The sequence below is a fragment of the Hemiscyllium ocellatum genome, chromosome 4, assembly GCF_020745735.1.
Source record: "Hemiscyllium ocellatum isolate sHemOce1 chromosome 4, sHemOce1.pat.X.cur, whole genome shotgun sequence".
Classification (NCBI taxonomy): domain Eukaryota; kingdom Metazoa; phylum Chordata; class Chondrichthyes; order Orectolobiformes; family Hemiscylliidae; genus Hemiscyllium; species Hemiscyllium ocellatum.
The window spans coordinates 101,264,626-101,286,299 of record NC_083404.1 but is presented as its reverse complement, the minus strand read 5'-3'; the positions used below and the strand labels follow the sequence as shown (position 1 = coordinate 101,286,299).

General features: G+C 39.7%; 1 protein-coding gene across 1 annotated transcript in view; it reads right to left on the bottom strand.

The window, feature by feature from the left end:
- Positions 1–21,674, bottom strand: part of si:dkey-22o22.2 (neural-cadherin) — a 255,365-nt gene that overhangs the window by 93,480 nt on the left and 140,211 nt on the right. Inside the window, exons 6-11 of the mRNA XM_060824042.1 lie at positions 17,255–17,504; positions 15,268–15,410; positions 13,474–13,646; positions 11,875–12,043; positions 3,865–4,035; positions 2,707–2,879 (exon numbers count right to left, since the gene is read on the bottom strand). Of these exons, the coding sequence (XP_060680025.1) occupies positions 2,707–2,879; positions 3,865–4,035; positions 11,875–12,043; positions 13,474–13,646; positions 15,268–15,410; positions 17,255–17,504 (1,079 nt within the window). The remainder of the gene's footprint in view (positions 1–2,706; positions 2,880–3,864; positions 4,036–11,874; positions 12,044–13,473; positions 13,647–15,267; positions 15,411–17,254; positions 17,505–21,674) is intronic.

Here is a 21,674-nt window from a genome sequence, read left to right as displayed (position 1 = left end):
CTAGCTATTATGGATAGGCCTGAGGCTGACAGTGTTGCTGTAAAATCCTTGGCAGAGACACAATTCCATTAAATTTACATTTTATTTCGCTATTGCTGTGTAATCAATGGGAACAACATTAGCAATGAAAACTCAAAATGCAAAATATAAAATGAAGTACCAAAGCCCTGTAAATTGAAAGCACAATAAAAATAAATTGAATAACATATGGAATAAGTTTGTTCTGAAAGCAGCCTATTTTATTCATCACTGTGAAAACATTGCACTTGACAATAACAATTGCATTAATCAATTAAAATGGAAGTCCAAGCCTAAGCAAGGACTATGCACACTGTAGTATATTGCAGATATACAGCTTGTACAGAAGGTTGAGGCATCACTCAGGTTGTGGGGGTTCCCATGGTCAGGGGAACCTTCTTAGCATTGATCAGGCAGGAACATATGTCTTTTTGACTACATCTTTGGAATCCATCTCACAGTGTAGCCAAAACCTCTGACATGGTTCCATTTGGGAAATGGGAATTGGGCCAGCAGAAACTTTTGCTTAAATCTTTGCCCCATCCCCATCTTTAACAATTGTCCTACTAGTTCCCTGAGCTCAGTGGTCAATCAGGGTTCATTTTTTAAAAAAAAATGATATTTCTGCTACCTAGATGTGATTCCATCTGTGGAGCACACATGTGTCCTTGTGGAGGTCAGGCTGTTTCAGCAGCTGCTCCTAACCGCCATGAGTGCTCTGATGGATCCTGGCGATTTTTATTCATACACTGTGACCTGGATATTCCAAGAAGTGGCAATCACAGCCAGATTGCCATCTCTATCCTAAGTTTTCTGTTAGTACTGAGCTCTGAATTCCAGCTGGAAATTCCGATCCTGGTTCCTTCAGAAATATGGAGCATATGTGAAAGCAATATAGTTCTGCTGTATGCGGGATTTTGGGGGAATCAAACCATGCCCCCTTCTGCAGCAGTGAGTGTGATGTGTTCTGAGATTGCAATGTTCATTAACACAGCCAAACATTTTGACAGCTGCTGTGCAAGGGAATGAATATAATAAGAGTGGGGTTAGGGTGGCATTTGGTTAAAGGGCTATTATGCAGTGTGGGTATGGTGCCAAGTAATTGGGATATCAGGTGATTAGAATATCAGGTAGGTGATGGAGTATTTAATGCGAGTGGGTGTGTAGGGGACAGTGGTGGACTAGGGTATTTTGGGATTCAGAGGTCTCCTGCTGGGGTAGAGGGTTGGTATGTAGAAGTTTGGGAGGGTATAGTGGGGAGGGGTGGGGAGTGGTAGTGCTGTGAGTTGGAGGAAATTTTAATAGTTACCCCAGAATTAGACTAGGTTTCTCATCATCTAACTTTTCTTGGGCAGCTATTAACTAAACGGACGTGGAGTTTTCCACCTTTAATGGATTATGTCAGAGGGTTTAAGTCCTAGGGGAATTGGACTTTGGAATCTTCAATTTCCCACAGAATCTGCTGTGTGTGGGAATTTACATAGTCTAACAATGAACTTCACTGCTCCACTGACTATCTGGCTATCAAATTACCCAGGCAGGAACACTGCTGGCATGGGTCATCCCTGGACACCCTTGAGAAAAAATATTTTTCCAATCCACCTGTTCAGAGGTGTTACTACACACCTCTGGAGCAGGTCGGACTTGAACCTTGGCCTCCGGATCCAGGATTAGGGACACTGTGCCACAAGGAGACCTTATCCTTGAGAATGCTGCAGTGTGCCACCTTGATTATAAACAGTTGACTTACTGAGCAATATCAAGTAACAACTTAGAGTCAACAAGACAATGGCCCTGAAACCAGTCAGTCAGATCAATTGAACATCACAGATTTCCCTCCCTAAAGGTGATTAATGAACCAGATGAGTTTTACAGCAGTTTTGCTGTGACTATTATTGATTTTTTAATTCCACATTTAATTAAATTCTCCAGCTGTAGTGAGATTTGTACTCATGTCTCTTAACCATTAAAGAAGTATCATAGGAATTTGGCTACTTCGGCCTCAGTTTTGTTCCTGTCCCCAAACTATTTCTTCCATCCAAAAATTCCATCTTTTACAAGACACAGGAAAGTTCAGGAATTATTGGGGCCCTCTTGATCCTTTCTAGGAGTGGGTTCAAAGTCTCCCATCTCAGTTTGGCAGAAACATCACTGTGCTAAACTAGTAGGCTCAGGTCAACCTAATATAGAGCCTCTGGAGAGAGTCCAGAAGGTGACAGGGTGTTGGGAGGAATATATTGCTGATGGGGTTTCAGCAATCCTGGCAGTGAGGTACAACTGTTCCAGTTAAATTTCTAGTAGCTGCACGCAACATTCCCATTAATGACTTGTGCTTGAAGGATCTGACTGCATGGTGCATAATACAGCTGGGTGCTATTAAAATTTGCAAGTGAACCACAGGTAGGCATTAGGCCTTCTCATTTTAGAGTTATTTCCATAGTATCTCAGAAAGAACTTTAAACATATGAACCCCTAGTTTGCACATATAAAATGCTGTAGCACGGCCTGTTTTTGAGGACAAAATATTTAGAATTCATTGAATCCCTTCCAAGGAGCAAAAGTAAGAAGTAACCAAAATTATAAGTTGTAAGGTTGGACTGAGGTCAATGTTATACGGTTATGCATTTATGATTGTTAGAACTGGCAGAATTTTGAAACTGATTTCATGATAAACAATACTGGTCTGACCTGAGAAATGGGATGGTTGACATAAATCCATCCTGTGCTGGGACTGATCTGGAAGTACTCTGGCTGCTGCCTGGATATCGAGTAAGTGATGACTGCATTGATTCCATGGTCATCATCATGAGCTGCTGCACGCAGGAAACTAGTGCCAACTGGTGTGTCTTCACGCAAGTAGTCTGTATGCAGAAGAAAAATGACTTTATCTTACTTATTTGTTCACTGACCTTTAAAAGTCAATTAAACTTGATCACTTCACCTCTTCTCACTTGGAATTATATCATTATGTTGCATTCATTTCAACACAGACTACTGTATTGCAATATTAAGAGCATATGTTTTTGCTTTACTGAGATACTTGACAGATTTCCAAAATATAGACTATTGGTAAGATTCCCTCATATGTAAATGCTGAATTTCTGCAATGGTGCTGTGGTACCAAGTGGTGAGAAGGTCATTCCAACATGAAACGTAGAAAAATTTGAGGTAGAGGCCACTGTCCTGTGTAATCAGAACAGAAGAGGAAACAGCAAAGTCCTGCAACAAGATACTAAACCAGAAGGAGAAAAGAAAATCCTGTATACACTTGGTGCATTTTCCAGTATCAAAATACACTGAGCAGGAAAGTTTCTCAATTTAATTCCAAATTGATCTCGACTGGAGCAGCAGTTCAGATGAAAAAATTTAGCTCAGTAACACTGACACAGAGAGGAAACTTTCACAATCTATAGGCACACAGGAAGCCTCTTGTTAGTTAGGGAAGATGCAGGAAGAGAAATACATGTTGACCCAGAGTCCATCATGAGTCAGCATCTTCATGGAGGAGGGGAGGAAAAGAGCATCATCTATTAAGAAATGACAGCACATTTGGAAATTACATTCCTGTCTTCTGTTGTTTAAAATTATTGACTGCACTTAACTGTGTTGCCTAAATAGATAAGACAGGATGAAAAGGCGGTTCTATTGCTGATCCTGAATTATCTTTGCCAGTGTGAGTCACAGGAGAAAAGAATTAGAAATTGTTCACTTGCCAGAAAAACATGGCCCAAGGTATTGTAGCATAACACTTAATGCACAGGAGTCCAAGATTACTCTAACATTGAAGAAATCAGAAACAAAGTGCAGCCATTTATTTGTGGGTAATTTCCTGTGTTTGATGCTTACATTGGTAACGACTGTTCTCAAATTTTGGGTCATTATCATTTTCATCAGCTATGAGTATGATCATCTGACAAATGCCGATCAGTGGCTCCTCAGCCTGGTCCGTCGCTGTTACTGACACAGTATATTCTCGCTGATTCTCTCTATCAAAACTCTGCGTTGTGGTAATAGAACCTAAAAACAAATATTTTAAAAATGAACAAGCAAGAAAGCATTTTGTAATTTCTTCTACTCTTTCAAATTAAATCTTTAACCTGTGAGTCCCTATTATTTGAACTCAAAGGACTGATTACTCTTCTGAATGATATTTCTTGAATACTGTATATTCTCGTCAGAAAGAATGTATTCAGATGAACAGAACTCCTGATTGAAAACAAATAGCGTAAGAACATAGAATGATGGCAGACTCTTACCGTCAGATCACCTTTTCAAAAGTGATGGATGAAAACGTTAGCTTGTGTATTTTTAAACAGACGTTTCTCTTCAAAAATCAAAGTGCTTTAACTCTTCCAAGTTGACTGTATCCTCGGAACAAGGGCAGAATAATCTCTTGTTGAGACTAAGTATGGAAGTGGGCATAAATGTGGGAGGGAATTTTGTTCAGGACAGGACAAGTTTTCTTACACAATTGCACTCTTTTCAGATCATTCCATAAGTGTGCACTGGTAAAAATGGAAAATTTTATGGACAGGAAGTTCTGAAGTCCATTGGAACCAACCAGGTTCCAACATCCTGGCACTATCTTTAAAAAGCACATGGAAAGCACTTCACTTCACAAAAGGCCATCCTAATTGATAAGGACATCCATGGACAGAGACAGCTGCAGAGGTCAGTGCCTTTCAGCCACTCAGAGAGCCTGGCTCAGTGTCGCAAACACATCAATGATCAGTGGTGCTCTGCTAGACTGTGTACCACTGACTACTCAATAGTTCATGCTCCTATGAGTGTAAGTTAACATTGCAATGCTACCACTGTAGAGGAGTGTCACATAGGGTGTTGTGTGTTAGACTTCTTTGCCCCATGTGCAATCAATGTCTGCTACATCATTACAACAGCTACATCACATCAATATTGCCTATCTTACATCTGCCAGAGTTATACACGTCATAAAAGAAGCTACAACACTCAGTTTCTCATTCACTAACAGGTCACAGTCCTTTTATCACAACAAGGATTACATTCACTTCTGATAGTTTTTTTTAACCAAAGATTTGCATGGAATAAGGGCACAATCAAAAAAAAATGTTGTCATTGAGTTGAGACACCTTTGAGCTCTATGCACATGCCTAAACATAAAACTCAGACTGTGTGTTCTGAAGAAGAGTTACTCATTAACTTTGCTTTTTTCCCCACTACCAGACCTGTTGAGTTTCTCCAGTACTTTCTGTGTTTATTTCAAACTTTCAGCATCTGCATTTTTAATTTTTTATTTACCTTAATATTTTGCATTGGTTGAAGTTGGGATAACTGCTTGATGCTCATGCTTCTGAAATATTTTCTCCCTATTTTCTTCAATACATTGGGGATATTTGCTTTGGGTAGTGAGAGTGTGGAAGAACTCTGTAAATCTATCAAACATGAGAGCTTCTGAAGTGGGTGAGCCATTGCCTGGGGCCATATCAGGTAGCTTGAACACTGCTGTCTGAAAATCTTGACAAGTCACTTTACATTCAACGATCATGAATTTTACAGGATGGACAGTGCACTCTGCGAGACCTTTCAACTGAGGGGAGTGAGAACAACCCATTTCCTGCCTATCTTGAAAGCATGCATTGACCATTGTCAGACACAGTCTTTTGAGATAGAAAAACATATTGACTATTGACATGCTTCACATGACTTGATTAGTAATTAATGGTCCTATTTATGTTGGGTCAATATATGGATTAACGTGCCAAGCTCTTGGTTTTTCCTGCACCAATGTGACCTACATATATAGATATATCCAAATATTAGGACAGATATTTCTTGATGTAGAGCTTGCAGAATTTTAATTCAGTCGCCCTTGAAGATTACTTTTTTGGAGAGTCCTAGTTCATTTCTGAATAATCATTATGAGTTTACTTTCTGAAGTAATTATTAGGTGTGTTCGGGCCACATGTTGATGAAGATCTTTTTGAGCTGTTACAGGTGATCACCATCTCATGGGTCGCTTGCTGAGTCTGTTCTGATTGGCTGTGACCAGAATGTATCAGATTTATGTTAAGACAATCCTCTCAGTCCGATTCAACAATATATTTGAATATATTTGTTGCTAGCTGGATTTGAAGTTGGTCAAGGGCATTGAATGGTCATTTGGGAAGTTGATTTGTACTGTGCTTCTAAATTGTATTCCTGGATCTTCAGAGGTATATGTTATAGTTGTAAGGATGTGAACTTGTGAAAATTTCTTAATGGATTATTTGTAATGGTTTGCTTGCCAAAAATTCCCATATGAAACCACTTAATCCTGAAAACAACAGCCGAGTCTCTCTTTTTGATGTTAGAGTAGTTAGCCTTAGCTATCATAAGGACCTTAGAACCAAATGCAATACGCTTATCTTTCTGTAATAAACGTGCTCTGAGGTCTTTTTTGATACATCTATTTTCAATTGATGACCTTGGAAGCATAATAATACTGAAGTACACACTTACTGGATGATATTGCATTTTTGATAGTTTTGAAATATATGATGATGATCTTCCTGCCAAATATATCATGTAGAGACCATCATGAATGGGAGATAACTTGATTACAAAATTCAGAACATATGGGAATAAGAAGTTCAAAAAACCTGAAATACCCTTGTAAACCATCTTTGTACTTTGGTATAGGCATCTTATACTTTGAGTTTCTCTCAGAGATTAGGCATTCTATATCTTTTAGCCTAATTTACTCTTGTAGTATGTAGCTTGCATTTATCATGAATTGTTGGACACTGTCTTGGTGAGTGAGACGGGCAGTACATCATGCAAGATCTGGATATTCCACTGAATCAGGTGATGGCTAGAAAACTTGTTTCAGAGTCAAGTACTTGCAAGTATTACAGAATTGCTACAATTATTTTGAATTTCCATCCTTCTTCAATCAGTTTATAAGTAGTATATTATTTGAATTTGTCTAGAAGTGCTTTTCTGAAAAATTTAGTAGTTGTTGTTGCAGCTTTCAGGTAAATTATCTTTGTTGAAATCACATTCCAAACTTTTATGTCAACAACTGATGCCAAATTGGTCAATTGGTTCATCCGATTGTTGGCATATGACACCATGTCAAACCTTTGTCTCAAACAATTGACACAACCTGCAATTCGATCTTCTGAAATTGAAATAATATAATCAGGATCTTTGCAGTCATTGTCAGAAACACCAGAGGATTTTATTCTTTTTAACCCTTCAGTGCATAAAAACAATCGCAAGTTTGACGACCTGATGCTCTTTTGTCAATTATCTACTGATTCAGGAAGTAAAGATTGATGTGTTCTTTTCATAACTTAAATTCCAACAGAATGACAATGGTGTGCCAATCTAAGCTTGGATGTTTGTTTGCCATCTTTCTTTTGCGGTACTATACTCTCTAAAGTGCCAGTGTCAGAATTTGTATGCAGTATTAAGTTTTTCTGTATTTCTTTTGTTATGGCTTTCTTCTCTTTTTGCATTATTATTGTTGTTATCTCTTTATATGTTTCAGGCATGTGCTGATTCATACCAAGAAAAGAAACAGCAATGATGTCAAGTATTTTTGGGCCATTTCAGGAAAAGAAAATGATGGAATGTGCCTACAGAGATTGGAACCAGGTTGTTCTCATTGATTACGAGGTCATGTTTTGTGAAGACTGATTTCTAAACTGCCTGATCCACAAGTCAATGTGTTTCACGTGTAACTTAGTTCTCAGGGGATTGTTGTTTCACTGGCTGGTTACATCCTGTGTGTTACTCTTTTCTCCTTTACTTTAAGAAAAGGACAATGTTGATTTTGTGGCAGGGCTTAGCCCTTGCATTCTAGTTTTCTTTGTTCTGGATGTTTGGACTGAGCCCTTGTGAGAAAATACATCTTGTCAGAAGAGCTGATCCTGTAGGAAGGCCTAGCCCTGGGACTAGGCCTCTGTAAAGACTGAACATCAATGTGTGTGCTGGGAGGAGAGCAGTTGCTGCATCCTGGAGTTCGGGAGTAGACACTGCCTTCGGGAGTGGACCAAATCCCTTTATAATGGTGCTGTGTTCCAGTGAGTGGGCCTTGTTCTCAATCGATGGGCCAGTACTCTATGGAGACTGAACATCTGTGTGCTGTGGGGTGTTCATTTGCTGCCTGCAGGAGTGGTCTAACCCCTCAGTTGTGGACTTTTTTTAGCAATTACCTCTTCAGTTTGGAGTGGACTCCATTTCTGACAATGCATTTTATATACTGGAGTGGACTCTGTTCCTGGGAATGGACTCTACATTTTGAAGATACTGATTATCAACAAATTGAGTCCTTGTTTACCAGAAAGGACTCAATTTGTTGATAATCAAATCTGTCTTGTTGCTTATTGAGTTTATCACCTGCACTGTCTTGTTGTCCCTGGGTCTGGCAGGCCTCACTGTGAGCTCGGAGGCTTATAAGTTATCCCGAAAGCTGTTACCCTGAGAGCCGGAGGGCGGGTAGGCCATCCTGTGAACCTGAAAGTAGGTAGGCTGCCCGAAAGCCGGTCTTCCCAAGAGCTGGAAGGTGGGTAGGTTATTCTGAGTGCTGTCATCCTGAGAAAGGGTAATTGGGACAGGCTGTCCTAGAAATGGTCATAGAGTGTGTCTGAGCAGCCAAGAGCCAAAGGGTATTTAGGGGCAGGCTGAGATCTGGAAGGCTTGTGAGCTGCCCTGCACGCTGTCATTCCAGGGAAGGGATGAGCTGTCCTAGAGGTTGCCGGAAGGTGTGAAGGACGGTTAGGGAAGCCAGATGGTGGGTAGGCTGTCCTGATTGCTGTCGTCTTGGGGGGTTGGGGAAGCAGGACGGGCTGTCCTAGAGGTGGCCGGAGGGTGTGTTTGGGCGGATCGAGAGCTGGAAGAGGCATGGGCGGACCGAGAACTGGAAGGGGCATGGAGTGGACCAAGAGCCGGAAGGAAGGGGCATAGGAGCGGACCAAGAGCAAGAAGGGCTGCAAATGTGTTGCTGGTCAAAGCACAGCAGGTTAGGCAGCATCTCAGGAATAGAGAATTCGACGTTTCGAGCATAAGCCCTTCATCAGGAGGGCTTATGCTCGAAACGTCGAATTCTCTATTCCTGAGATGCTGCCTAACCTGCTGTGCTTTGACCAGCAACACATTTGCAGCCAAGAGCAAGAAGGAGCATGATTGGAGCGAGAGCCGGAAATAGCATAGGGCAGGCTGTGTAAGAGTGGCCGCAAGGTGGAAGGGGTCTGTATTTAATGCACTGTCTTTTATGTAGTTGGACTGTCTTATATGTACTTGTCATTGTTGCTGTTTTGTGATGTGTGAAACTGGGATTTGACGTTTATCCTCACTTCCCTGAAAACTGGTTGAACGATGGGGTTTGGGTCCTGGCTTTGCTGCTCCTCTCCCTTGTAAAATTGTTTCTTTGTATACAGCTGTTAATGTTAACTGTTTTGTAAACTGTATTGTTTAATAAAATAAAAATAAACAGGAAAAAGAAAAAAATATAACCAGAAAATTTACAATGCAAGATGAAAACCATTTGTCAAATGAAAAGCTAGAATTGACATTTGCGGCACGCACTTAGAAATAATTAATTGAAAGAATGGACCAGTTTATGATTTAGTGCATCAGGAAGATATAACCAGGAGATTAGACTCTCCTCAGTTCAGGCAACTGGCTCGGAACTGGCTGGTCACAGCCAGTGTACTGTGCACAAGGGTGACTTAGTGACAGGGATACCGGCTTCTGTGCAGTTATTTCAATGCATGTGTCTGGACACAGGTAAGGTGCCTTTTGTGTTTTAATTTTTCTTTTGTCATTTTAAGTTGCATTTTGCTGTAGAATCAGTTTCTTAGATTGGAGCTGTTCTTTCAGCACTTTTTAACTGTCATTTTCTATTGGACCACCTATGGCCTCTCTTTTCTTTTGAAGATAGTGTGTGTAGACCACAGACACTGGAACTGATATAGGAACAGTAATAGGCCATTCAGCCCACTGAGTCTGTTCTGCACTTCATTGAGACCATGGCTGATCTGATAATTGTCAACTCCACTTTCATTTCTTTTCCCAAGACCCTTGGTTCCCTTCTAAACATTTGAGCCAGCATAGAAATTCAGCTTGAGTATCAGGCCTAGACAGTGCTGTTGTTCTGTGTGATCATGTTGTAGTAATGGTTAGTTTCCATTGTGATGGCATTTTGGTATAAAACAGACAATACTTGCAAAGGTTGACCAATGGACGTACCTGTACTTGAACTGAACAGGCATTAGGATAACAGTTAAACTTACCTGGCCAATCTTTAAGTTGCTCTAAAATAAAGCAGCACAGTAGCACAGTGGTTAGTACTGCTGCCTCACAGGGACCCGGGTTCAATTCCTACCTCAGGAAACTGTCTGTATGGAGTTTGCACATTTTCCCTGTGTCTGCATGTAATTGGACTGTGCTCCAGTTTCCTCCCACAGTCCAAAAGATGTGCAGGTTAGGTGAATTGGCTATACTAAATTGCCCATAGTGTTAGGTGCATTAGTTAGGGGAATGGGTCTGGGTGGGTTGCTCTTTGGAGGGTCGGTGTGGAGTTGTTGGGCCGAAGGGCCGATTTCCACACTGTAGGGAATCTATCTAAATGATGTCAATCAAGTGTGATCAGAATTGCAGATGCAAAGATCCTACTTCTAAATGTGCAGGGCAAACTATATCCTTCTGTAAGATCAGCATGTTTTCTTTATGGGTTCTGAAGAAGAGTCACTGGACCTGAAATATTGAACCTGCTTTCTCACCAGATGCTGGGAGACCTGCTGAGTTTTTTCAGCAATTTGTGTTTTTGTTTCTCATTTCCAGCATCATCAGTTTTATGGTTTTATATTTTATTCACCTGATTCTGTGACTTAAATAAGTTGCTGACTATAAAATAGTCCATACAAAGTCTCACGCTCCAAGACAAATACAAGACTTCTTTCTTTTTATAAAAGCAGTGATTTATCCCATTAAAACATCTGCATTTGCTGAACTACTGCATTGAATAACCAGAAATATTTTTCCAATACTGTTTTAACAAATCAAATGGAAAATCTTTAATCCGTGAGTCACTGGGGTATTTTATTCAGCCAGAATATACATTTTACAAAGGAAATTCTCAAAATTCATGAATGACCTACCCAGGTAGAGTTCAGCAGCATTATTTTTGATAATACATAAATGTTTAAACAAATGAACAAAAATTTGACTACAGTTTCCTGTTACATTAATCATGATTTCAAGAAATTCTCATTTGGATTGGATAATTTGTTTTTAAATAAGATGAGCTCTTTTATTTCAGAGTGTGCTGCCAATGACTAGATGGCTGTCAAAGTTGGCTGACACATTCATAGATTGATAGAAGTAGATCTGTGGCACATGACATGAAGCAAATGTGGGTCCTGGAACGACCCACATTTAAGATGGGTAAAGGAAAGAGTTAATTTCTGTGGACATGATCCATCTGTTATTGGAAGGACGAGACTTTAACAACACATCAGCAAATGAGTAAAATTCCTGGAATGAAAATTAAAGATATTGGCCATCTCTAGTTTTGGAGTCTGGCTGGGAATCTTTCCCTCTCTTTCGTTCGGTAGGGATTGGGCACAACCCTACACATGGTTTGATATTTGGCTCCTTGAGTCTCACAGCAAATTAATCCCCAAAGATTCACCTCCCATCCCTCTCTTTATGAGCTTCCCTCCATCCCAAACAGCCCACCCTGTCCTCTGATCATTTGAGTAACATAATCTTTATTCCTGGCAGTTACCACATTTCTGTACATGCTCAGTCACTGCTCTACCCAGAGGTGGCATTAGCAATAAGTGCAGCCTTTGAGTTTTAATTGCAAAAGTTACTGAGCAGCACACTCACCAGTGTCCGGATTTATGTGAAAACCTGGAATAACTCCTTCGCGAATCATGAGTCCATACTTCACCTGTCCATTTACACCAAGATCAGCATCATAGGCCCTGACCTGTAGTACAAATGTTCCAGGAGGCTGGTTTTCCAAGACACAGGCATCTTCACTGTATTTTAGACACTGAAATAAAATCAGAAACATAGTTGACTGTCCATCCAGTTATTTCCTAAAGTCAACAAAGCAATTGTACAAAACCTCATAATTCTCATGTGACTGAGTAAAAATGAAATGACAGATTAAGCAATTAAAGCTGTGCTATGAGTAAAATTATGGGGTCAGTTTAAGGAACCAGTTCGCTTAATTTGATTTCCTTAAGTTAAGTAGTAGTTTACTAATTCCACTGAACTATCCTTCATTTTTAAAAAACGTTATATTTATTTAAAGAATGTTTCAGTTACTTTCAAGTGATTTATTCATCTTCCTCTAGATCTGTCAAAGTGACAAATAATGGCAAATTGTAGTGAGTATGACAGATATCTCAATTAGATTCGGTGTAATGGGTGGGAATGTGCTTGAGAAATCAGGTAAATAACAGATGAGCATTCTGTAAGGCTTATTGGTGTCTTATTAAAACTCTTGCTTTTGTACTCATTTCCTTGATGACTTAAAAAAGTAAAGAACTGTGGATGCTGGAAATCAGAAATAAAAACTGAAACTGGTGGAAAAACTCAGAACTGAGGAAGGGTCACTAGACCCAAAATGTTAATTATGCTTTCTTTCCACAATTGCTGCCAGACCAGCTGAGTTTCTCTAGCAATTTCTATTATTGTCCATTTTGGCTTGTTTAGTATCACATTTTTTTGACTAAAATTATCCATGTGTATTTAATATTGAACATTGCTGTTCTTATCACAGTGTAGCTATCAAGTGATTTTGTGAATTTTACTTATGATCTGTCTGTCCACCTCAGTTGGTAATATGAAAACTTACCTCTTGAAGTTTTAAATATGATTATTCTTAAACTTAAGTAAAAATATTCTTTGATTTTACTAAACCATGCCAATGAGGTCCTTGCTTGTTGGTCCTAGCACACTTGCTGCCTAGATCATGCCTACTCATTTGGCATAGACAAGGTGGTTACCCCCACATGATCAATTCTTGCCAGGTACTAGAGGCTAGAATTGAGTCTGTATACCACCTCCCAAATAAGGATAAATAATCAAGTTATGTAGAATAATTTTGTTTCCCAGAAATATTCTTATTCATTTTTGAATTATGATGAGTAATGTTCCATAGGAGAAGAGAACGGGCAGTAGATCAGGTCCCTAAAAGCTGTTCTGTAAGAACCTGTGACTCTGCTAATTAGAGCAGGGTGACCACACTCTCTGATTTTCAAGCCTTGTTGTAAAGAGGACTCTTTCATACTTATATACAGAAATATTAGGTGTATTCAAAATCACTCCCATTCTGCAGAATACTTGGCCCAGAATTAATACACCATGTGAGATTTGTATTTATTGCTGAGAAACAATTTTTTTTAACACCTCCCCTCCCCCAGTCCCTATACCAGTTAATTTAAATTGTTTCTATATTTTGGAGGGAGCACATACCTCTGAAAACACAGGCTTATTGTTATTCACATCATTGATCCCCACAATGACTTGAGCAATGCTGCTGAGGGGTGTGGACCCTCCTGAGGTATTGTCGTCTGTTGCTGTGATATTCAGAACATACTGAGGTCCTTGAAGCTTTGGCAGTGGACTTCTACGAAGTTTGATAATACCTGTCATTGAACAGAATACTATTGCAATTAATGACATTTTCCTGAACGTTTACGTGGTAAAATCATGTGATATTGTCCTGAGCCACATGGACAATATTTAACCTAACACAGTTGCTAAGGGATTGAAGTGCCAGTTTTCAACTTGAGAAGCCCTAAAGAGCAGGTCTGTTTCAGCTCCTGCTGAACTTAATAGTAGCAGGTCCTCATTTCCAGAGAGTTCAGAGGTCTGAGTTGGTCAAAACAGGAGGCTGGTCAAAGTGTGTCAGAGACCAGAGTTGGGTGCAATGAGAAGAGGTGGGGTGAGTACAGAATGGAAAAGTCTGAAGGTGGGGAAAGAACTTGTTTGGTAACTGCAGGAGCAAGGGAGGGAAGGAGGAATCAGAAGCCACCCAGTTGGTGGGGTGGGGGGGGGGGGGAGATGTTTGGTGCAGAGCCGAGGTAAAAACTGGCTCAACGAAAGGGTATGACTTGTGACAGCAGAATTCTTTGGAAGAGTAGATTGGAAGGGTCTCGTGGGTTGATAAGGGAAGTTGGAGGGGAAGATCACAGGCTAGAGATGGGAATGCAGCAGAGGGAGGGATGAGAGATATTTGTGGGTTATGATAGCATGGGTGTTAAGAGATTCATGTAAGATCATGGAGCACTGGCTTGCCTTTGAGGTGTGGATTAGACCCAGAAATAGAGATTCTGATCATGGAACAGGGGTAACTATAGAAGGTGTGGGGAATCAGGTTAGCTTGGCTAGCATTCTTAGGGGAACTGCTTCCCCAGGTTCATTAGTAGTACTGGCAAAATGCCAGCATACATCCAGCATATACACAACATCCCTTCCAGTTTCCAGAACACGTAACTGTTTCACATCAAATTTAAAACTATGGTAAATTTGAAGCCTGTAGCTTCATTTTTAAATTGATCTTTTTTTATTCATTCACAGGATGAGGGCATCACTGGACAGGCCAACATTTATTGCTCATCCCAGAGGAAAGTTAAGAGTCAACCACATTGCTTTGGGTCTGGAGCCACGTGTAGGCCAGAGCAGATAAGGATGTCAGTTTCCTTTGCTATAGGACATTTGCAAACCAGATGGGTTTTTCTGACAATCAACAATGGATTCATGGCGATCATTAGACTCTTAGTTCCAGATGTTTTATTCAATTCAAATTCCACCATCTGATGTGTTAGGATTCAAACCTGGGTCTCCAGAACATTACCTCGGTCTCTGGATTAACAGAGCAGCAGTAATACCAGCAGGTCATTGCCTTCCCAGGCCATCCTGACCCAAGTCTTACCATTTTTGAAGGGTTTATAAATCAACTGGAGTCAACCAAGTAAAAGATGTCAGTGTGTACTGATGTTTAGTTTTCCAATGTATCAATCCTGAGATTGGGTGGAAACTTGTTCAGGCACTGGGGAGTCTCTCACATGCTGGTTGGAGAGCTTGGAAGCTATCTCTATTTGGGAAGGCCACTGAACCACAAGGCAATGAGTGGCAAGGGTACTTCTTTGACCACTTTCCTTATATGGGTCACTGTTGGGCTTTCTTTAGAAGGCCTCTGTGACACACCTCAAAGATGTTGTTGTACTTTGAGAAAACCTGGCCAAATATATTTGTATAGTTTACCTTTCTGATTGTCAAGATCAAAATTGTTGTCTTCGTTGCCACCTGTGATTGTATAGATAACACTGTCACCATCAGGATCCTTCGCATGAACTGTAGCAACCAGGCTGTTAGGTCCAGCATCCTCCGAAAGAAATGTCTTATATCTGTATGTAAACAATAATAGAAGTTCATTCATGCTGAACGACATTTGAAATAAATTAACTGCAGAAAAATGACAGGCCCAAAAATTCCAAAGACTCAGTGAGTGAAGGGAAAAACAATAGCTTTAATGACTTCAAGAAGAATTTCACCTTGGAAGTGTAGCCACTGCTGGAATGTCATAGAATTCCTATGGTGTGGAAGCAGGCCATTTGGCCCAGTGAGTCCACACTGACCCTCTAAAGAGCGACCTACCCCCTTACCTTATCCCTGTAATTGTCACGGCTAAGTCACCTGGTGCACGTCCATGGACACTATGGGCAATTTAGCATGGCCAACCCATCTAACCTATGTATCTTTGGACTGTGGGAGAAGACCAAAGCACCCAGAGGAAACCCACACAGACATTTGGAGAATCTGTGCAAACTCCACACAGTCCCCTGAGGTTGGAATCGAATCTGGGTTCCTGGCACTGAGTCAGAGCACTAATCACTGAGTCACTGTTCCACCCCATGAGTGTTTTTTTTTCCTAAGTTAGCACCTGAATTCAGATCCTGAGAATATGAGCCTGCATTATCACTTCAGTGATGTTACCACTATCCCTCTTCCCCTATAAATGAAACATGATGGCCAATTTGCATGCAGAAAGTTCTCTCAAACAACAAGATGATAAACAAATTTTTAGTAATGTTGGCTCAAGATAAATATTGGCTGGGACATCAGAGAACTTGCCTGCTCTTCTATAAAACAGTACTACAGAAATCTTTCCATTCACTTGAGGGTAAACACAGCATTCATTTATCTGAAAGGCAGCCCCTCAGGCAATGCTGCACTCCCCCAGAACTATGCTAAAATGTCTGATGAGATTTTGTACATAGGGTTCTAGGGAGGGACTTAAACCCACAATCTTCTAACTCAAAGAGGAAAGCTAGAGCACACTGAAGAAGTATAGAAGTTGTTCCATCTCCTATTACAAATGCACCAGCAAATATTTCCTCATTTAAACCAAACAAAGTGTGTGGTTTACTTTGAAGTATAGGCCCAAATGTTTGACTGCATGTGTAAATATGTTTCCAGCTAGTGAAATTCAGTCCATATTCTGCGATAAGAATAAAAAGAAATGGGGAAGCATTGAGTTAACATAGTAACAAACAGAGTACTTTTCTTTCAAAGCCTATAACTTATGACCTGCACTTGATTATATTAACAAAGGTCACTTTTTGAGAAACATCTGCTTCTGATATTATCAGTTAAGAAAAGGGGGGGAGGGGGGGTAACTGCTTGAATTATTTAAAGGAGATAAAGAATCATCACAGACATGCTTTATGTAGAAAGCAATTCTCTAAGTACTGTTTTAAAAAATTGAACAAATTTTCAGGAAATGCCATAAATTTTGTTATTGATGCTTCATTCCAGAGAGATTCAGAGCACTTTAAAGATGTATAATATCAGAAGACTGTGCCCCACCTGAATATTTTTACAGGAATGAGTGTTTTGGAACTGAAGGCTGTTTCAGAGCAAACTCAACTGGAAAAAGTCAGTTCTTTCAGTACCTTGTAACACCAAGTCTGTGTTTGTTTTTCCCCTAAATTGACTCCAGTTCAGAATGCAGATTTGTTTGAAGCTCTGAACTTCTATAAAACCCAAATGCTTTTTTTTATATAAGTACAAACCAATAGTATGTTTCCAAGAGGCAAAAACACTGACGTTTTTGTTTGAACAAAATAATTAAAATTAAGAGTATCCAGCAGATATATTTTGGACCAGAGGTATTTTCCCCCTTTCCGACTCACTTAACTTTTTTCTTTTCCTTACAGTAACAACATTACATGGAGAGACATTCACATACATGCTCTGTGAAAATACAGGGGCTTCATCATTGATGTTAGTCATCCTGATTCTCACTGATGCAGTTCCAGTTCGAGCGGGGTGGCCTTTGTCTACAGCTGCAACAACAAATTCATACATGTGGTTTGGTCGCTCATAGTCCAACTGTTGCTTTGGGCTGATGAGTCCCTGAGGGGTAATGGTAAATTCTGCATCCTGGGAGAAGTAGGAAATCTCTGCATTGAGCCCAGTGTCACAATCCTGTGCCAGCACTGTGTAAGGATAAAGCAGAATGCTTCAATTACTAAGGCAAGGGGAACAGTCACTTAAATACAATCAATTAGCGATAAATGAGAGTTAAAGCATACAATATTGAAAAATTCAGAAACTTGAAAAAATATAGCTAAACACATTTTGCAAATAGATGGTATGCAAGAACAACTGCAGCTGTCATTTTTATACAAGTCTGCTATGGTGCAAGATAAGGTCAGGAGTTTCATCAAAAGGGTAAGAAAATTTGGGACGCCAAGCAAGAATTGGGAAATAGTTAAGGGAGATGACAAGGAGTGAGTATTTAACAGGCTTTTTTGAGATGGAGAAGAGTAAGCAAGCTGAAAAAGGTTTCAGAAGATAATTCTAGAAAGCATTATCCTGACAACCCTTTGAATGTCTAGTTTATCCGATTAGTGAATGAGTGAGAATGGATAATTCGTGGACAGAGGTTTAAATCTGAAATTCTACATTTAGATATGATTTCCTAAAGTTTTCCTGATCTCATACTCCTATTTAAGCAGAAGATTATTTTACACTTGGAGAAGTACCTTTAAAAAGTACTTGGATGAACACCAACATTCAAGGCTATGGGCCCAGTGTGGGAGCAGTTGGATGCCTGCATGTAGCAGTGTATGTTTGGTGGTACAGGCTCAAATGGCCAAAGTGCCTCTTCTGTACCATGTGTTTCTGAGAAATGACAAAAACATCTGAAATAAAATAAACCCTATTTGTTATACTATCATTTTTATGATAGTGTATACTGTTGGTGATCAAAAAACATTGAAGAACATTCGAAAGTGCAAGTCTTTCTGTGAATGAGTTTTTATAGATCCAACAAATCTTTCCTACCATCTTGAAAATCCCAACACTTACGGCAGTTAGAAATTATGCACACAGAAACCTTGAACATGATAGGATTCTATGATCTATGTTCTATGGTCTTTGAAAAAATGTTATTCAACCTGTTTGTTACCAATTCTGTGACTTCTTTAGTTTTTTGATTATTACAAAAATATTTATGTCTTAAGTAATTGTGCCATTGGGAATTGAATCAAGATTGCCCAAGTACATTTGATTTGAGTCCCTTAAAATTAGTAGAAAAGGGAGAATGTTCATTCCTTCACTTATTTCCTTTAATTATTCAGGTTGCTTCAGCACAAGTCTTTGGGATTTTTGTAGGCAAATAGTTTGTTAGTTCATCTTTTGCCATTAAAATAAATCAAACCAACAGTTGTTCATTCTCTGGCAAGGAGGAGTTGCCAAAAACGTGACTGGTAAATTTCAAGAACATTGCTACTTAAATAGGAATAGTGGACAATAAGGTCTATTCAACCCATTCCATCATTCAATATTATCATGACTGACTAAAAAATTGCCTATGCATCCTTAAATATATAGAAGTATTGACAACCTGGGATACAGGATTTCAAATATTCATAATCCTTTGAATGAAAAATCTCTCTTTGTTCTACTCTTAAATGATAGACCCCTGTCTCTCCAGTCAAGGGAAATGTTCTGTGTTTACCCTGTTAAGTCCCCTTCAAAATCTTGTATGTTTAAATGTGATCATTTCTCATTCTTTTGAACTCCAGAGAACACAGACTCAATTTACTCAGCCCTTCATCATATGGAACTTTTCTAGGGAAACTAATGATACTTTACTCTATCATTTCCATTACAACTATATTCTTCCCCAAATATGGGGACCAAACTGCAAACTTTCCAAATGTGGTCTTACTAAAATACTGTACAATTTTAGCAATTCATCTTTGCTCAATCTTCTCCAATCTCTTGCAATAAAGACCAACATGCTTTCTGCTTCAATTGTTTTCTATACCTGTTTTCCTTGCATCCACATCTCTTTGAACACGAACTTTACACATTTCACACCTTTTTAGATTAGATTAGATTACTTACAGTGTGGAAACAAGCCCTTCGGCCCAACAAATCCACACCGACCCGCTGAAGCGCAACCCACCCATACCCCTACATTTACCTCTTACCTAACACTACGGGCAATTTAGCATGGCCAATTCACTTGACCCGCACATTTTTGGATTGTGGGAGGAAATCGGAGCACCCGGAGGAAACCCACGCAGACACGGGGAGAATGTGCAAACTCTACACAGTCAGTCGCCTGAGGCAGGAATTGAACCCGGGTCTCTGGCGCTGTGAGGCGGCAGTGCTAACCACTGTGCCACCATGTCTCCTTTTCCATTCTGACTACCAAAGCGTGGAAAGGCCAGTGTTGGACTGGGGAGGACAAAGTCAGAAGTGACACGACACCAGGTTATAGTCATAGAGTCATAGAGATGCACAGCATAGAAACAGACTCTTCGGTCCAACTCATCCATGCCGACCAGATATCCTAACCCAATCTAGTCCCACCTGCTAGCACTCAGCCCATTTCCCTCCAAACCCTTTCTATTCATATATCCATCCAGATGCCTTTTTAATGTTGCATTTGTACCAGCCTCCACCACTTCCTCTGGCAGCTCATTCCATACACGTACCACCCTCTGCATGAAAAAATTGTCCCTTAAGTGTCTTTTATATCTTCCCCCTCTCACCCTAAAGCTTTGCCCTCAAGTTCTGGACTCCCCTAACCCAGGGAAAAGATCTTGTCTATTTATCCTAGCCATGCCCCTCATGATTTTATAAATATCTACAAAGTCCCCCCATAGCCTTTAGTTCAACAGGTTTATTTGAAATCACAAGTTGCTCCTTCATCAAAGTGAATAGTATCACACTTCCCACATTATACTTGATTGACCATCTTGTTGAGCATTCCCATGAGCTTTCTATATCTATTTGCTGTCTCTTTATGCCATCAAAATAGATTTAATTCTCTCTAGCTTTGTAAATTCAGCAAATTCATTACTCTTTGTCAAAATTATTAATACAGATTGTAAATAGGAGGCCCCAGCAATAAACCTTGTTCTACTCCACCAGTTACAGCCTTTCAACTTAAAAATGTGCTGTTTATCCCTATTCATTACTTTCTGTCCTTCAATCAATTCTCCATCCATGTTGATAAATTACCTCCAATTCCTTTCGCCCTTATCCTTGCATTTTAATCCTTTGTGTGACACTTTACTGAATGTTTCTGGAAATCCAAGTAGATGATGAATTTTGATTCCCCTTTTATCGTCCCCGGTTGTCAGACCCTCAAACTCAAGTTTACTGATCACAAGTTTCTTTTTATAAAACCATGTTGACTTTGTCTGATCATCCGATTTTTTGAGTGCATTGTAGAGGCATCCTTAATAATAGATGTCAGCACTTTCTGAATGATTTCTGCGAGGTTAGTTGTCCTGTGTACTCTCTTTCTCCTTTTCTTGAAAAGTACTTCACATTTGTTAACTTCTAATCCGTTGTGACCATTCTGTAATCTAGGGAGTTTTGGAAAAGTGAAACCACTGCATCAAGTATTCTTTGAACCATTGCAAGTGTCATCTTTTAAACTAATACTATCTTCTGTTTTAGTATGTTATGGACAGATCTTTCTTGCTTTTTTTTGTATTTTTGTTTGGATATTTTTAAATTATTTATTTAAATGTTTCCTACTGTTTATTTACCATCATATCTTTTAGCCTACTTACTCACTCAGCCTGAGTTAGCTCTTCCCTCATAACTGTATAGTTGCCATTGTTTAAGAGTCTTGATTGTGATTGTCATATGTCACTTTCAAACTTAATATGGAATTCAATTGTATTGTGATTATTCTTTTCCAGCAGATCTTTTATGATGAAATTAATAATGACTGTTCCTTGATACACAAACTAGTGCTTGTCCCAACATTTCAACTGTATTCATTCTTGTTCTGTCATATACACATATACCAAGTCTATCATTGGTGTAAAAAGCCACAATTGACATTAACACAAGTTATAGTAGACTTATTGTCCATAAAAACCATTTTTACTAAAGACTTATGCATAAGTTTAAAGGAGTCGAAGAGTGTGGTGCTGGAAAAGCACGAGCAGTCAGGCAGTACCCGAAGAGCAGGGGAATCGAAGTTTCAAGCATAAGCTCTTCATCAGGAATGAGGCTTGTGGACCAAGGGAGCTGAGAGATAAATGGGAGGGGATTGGGGTGGGGCTTGGGGGGAAGCTAGCTGGGAATGCGATAGTTAAATGAAGGTGATGGGCAGAGTGGATAGGTGGCAG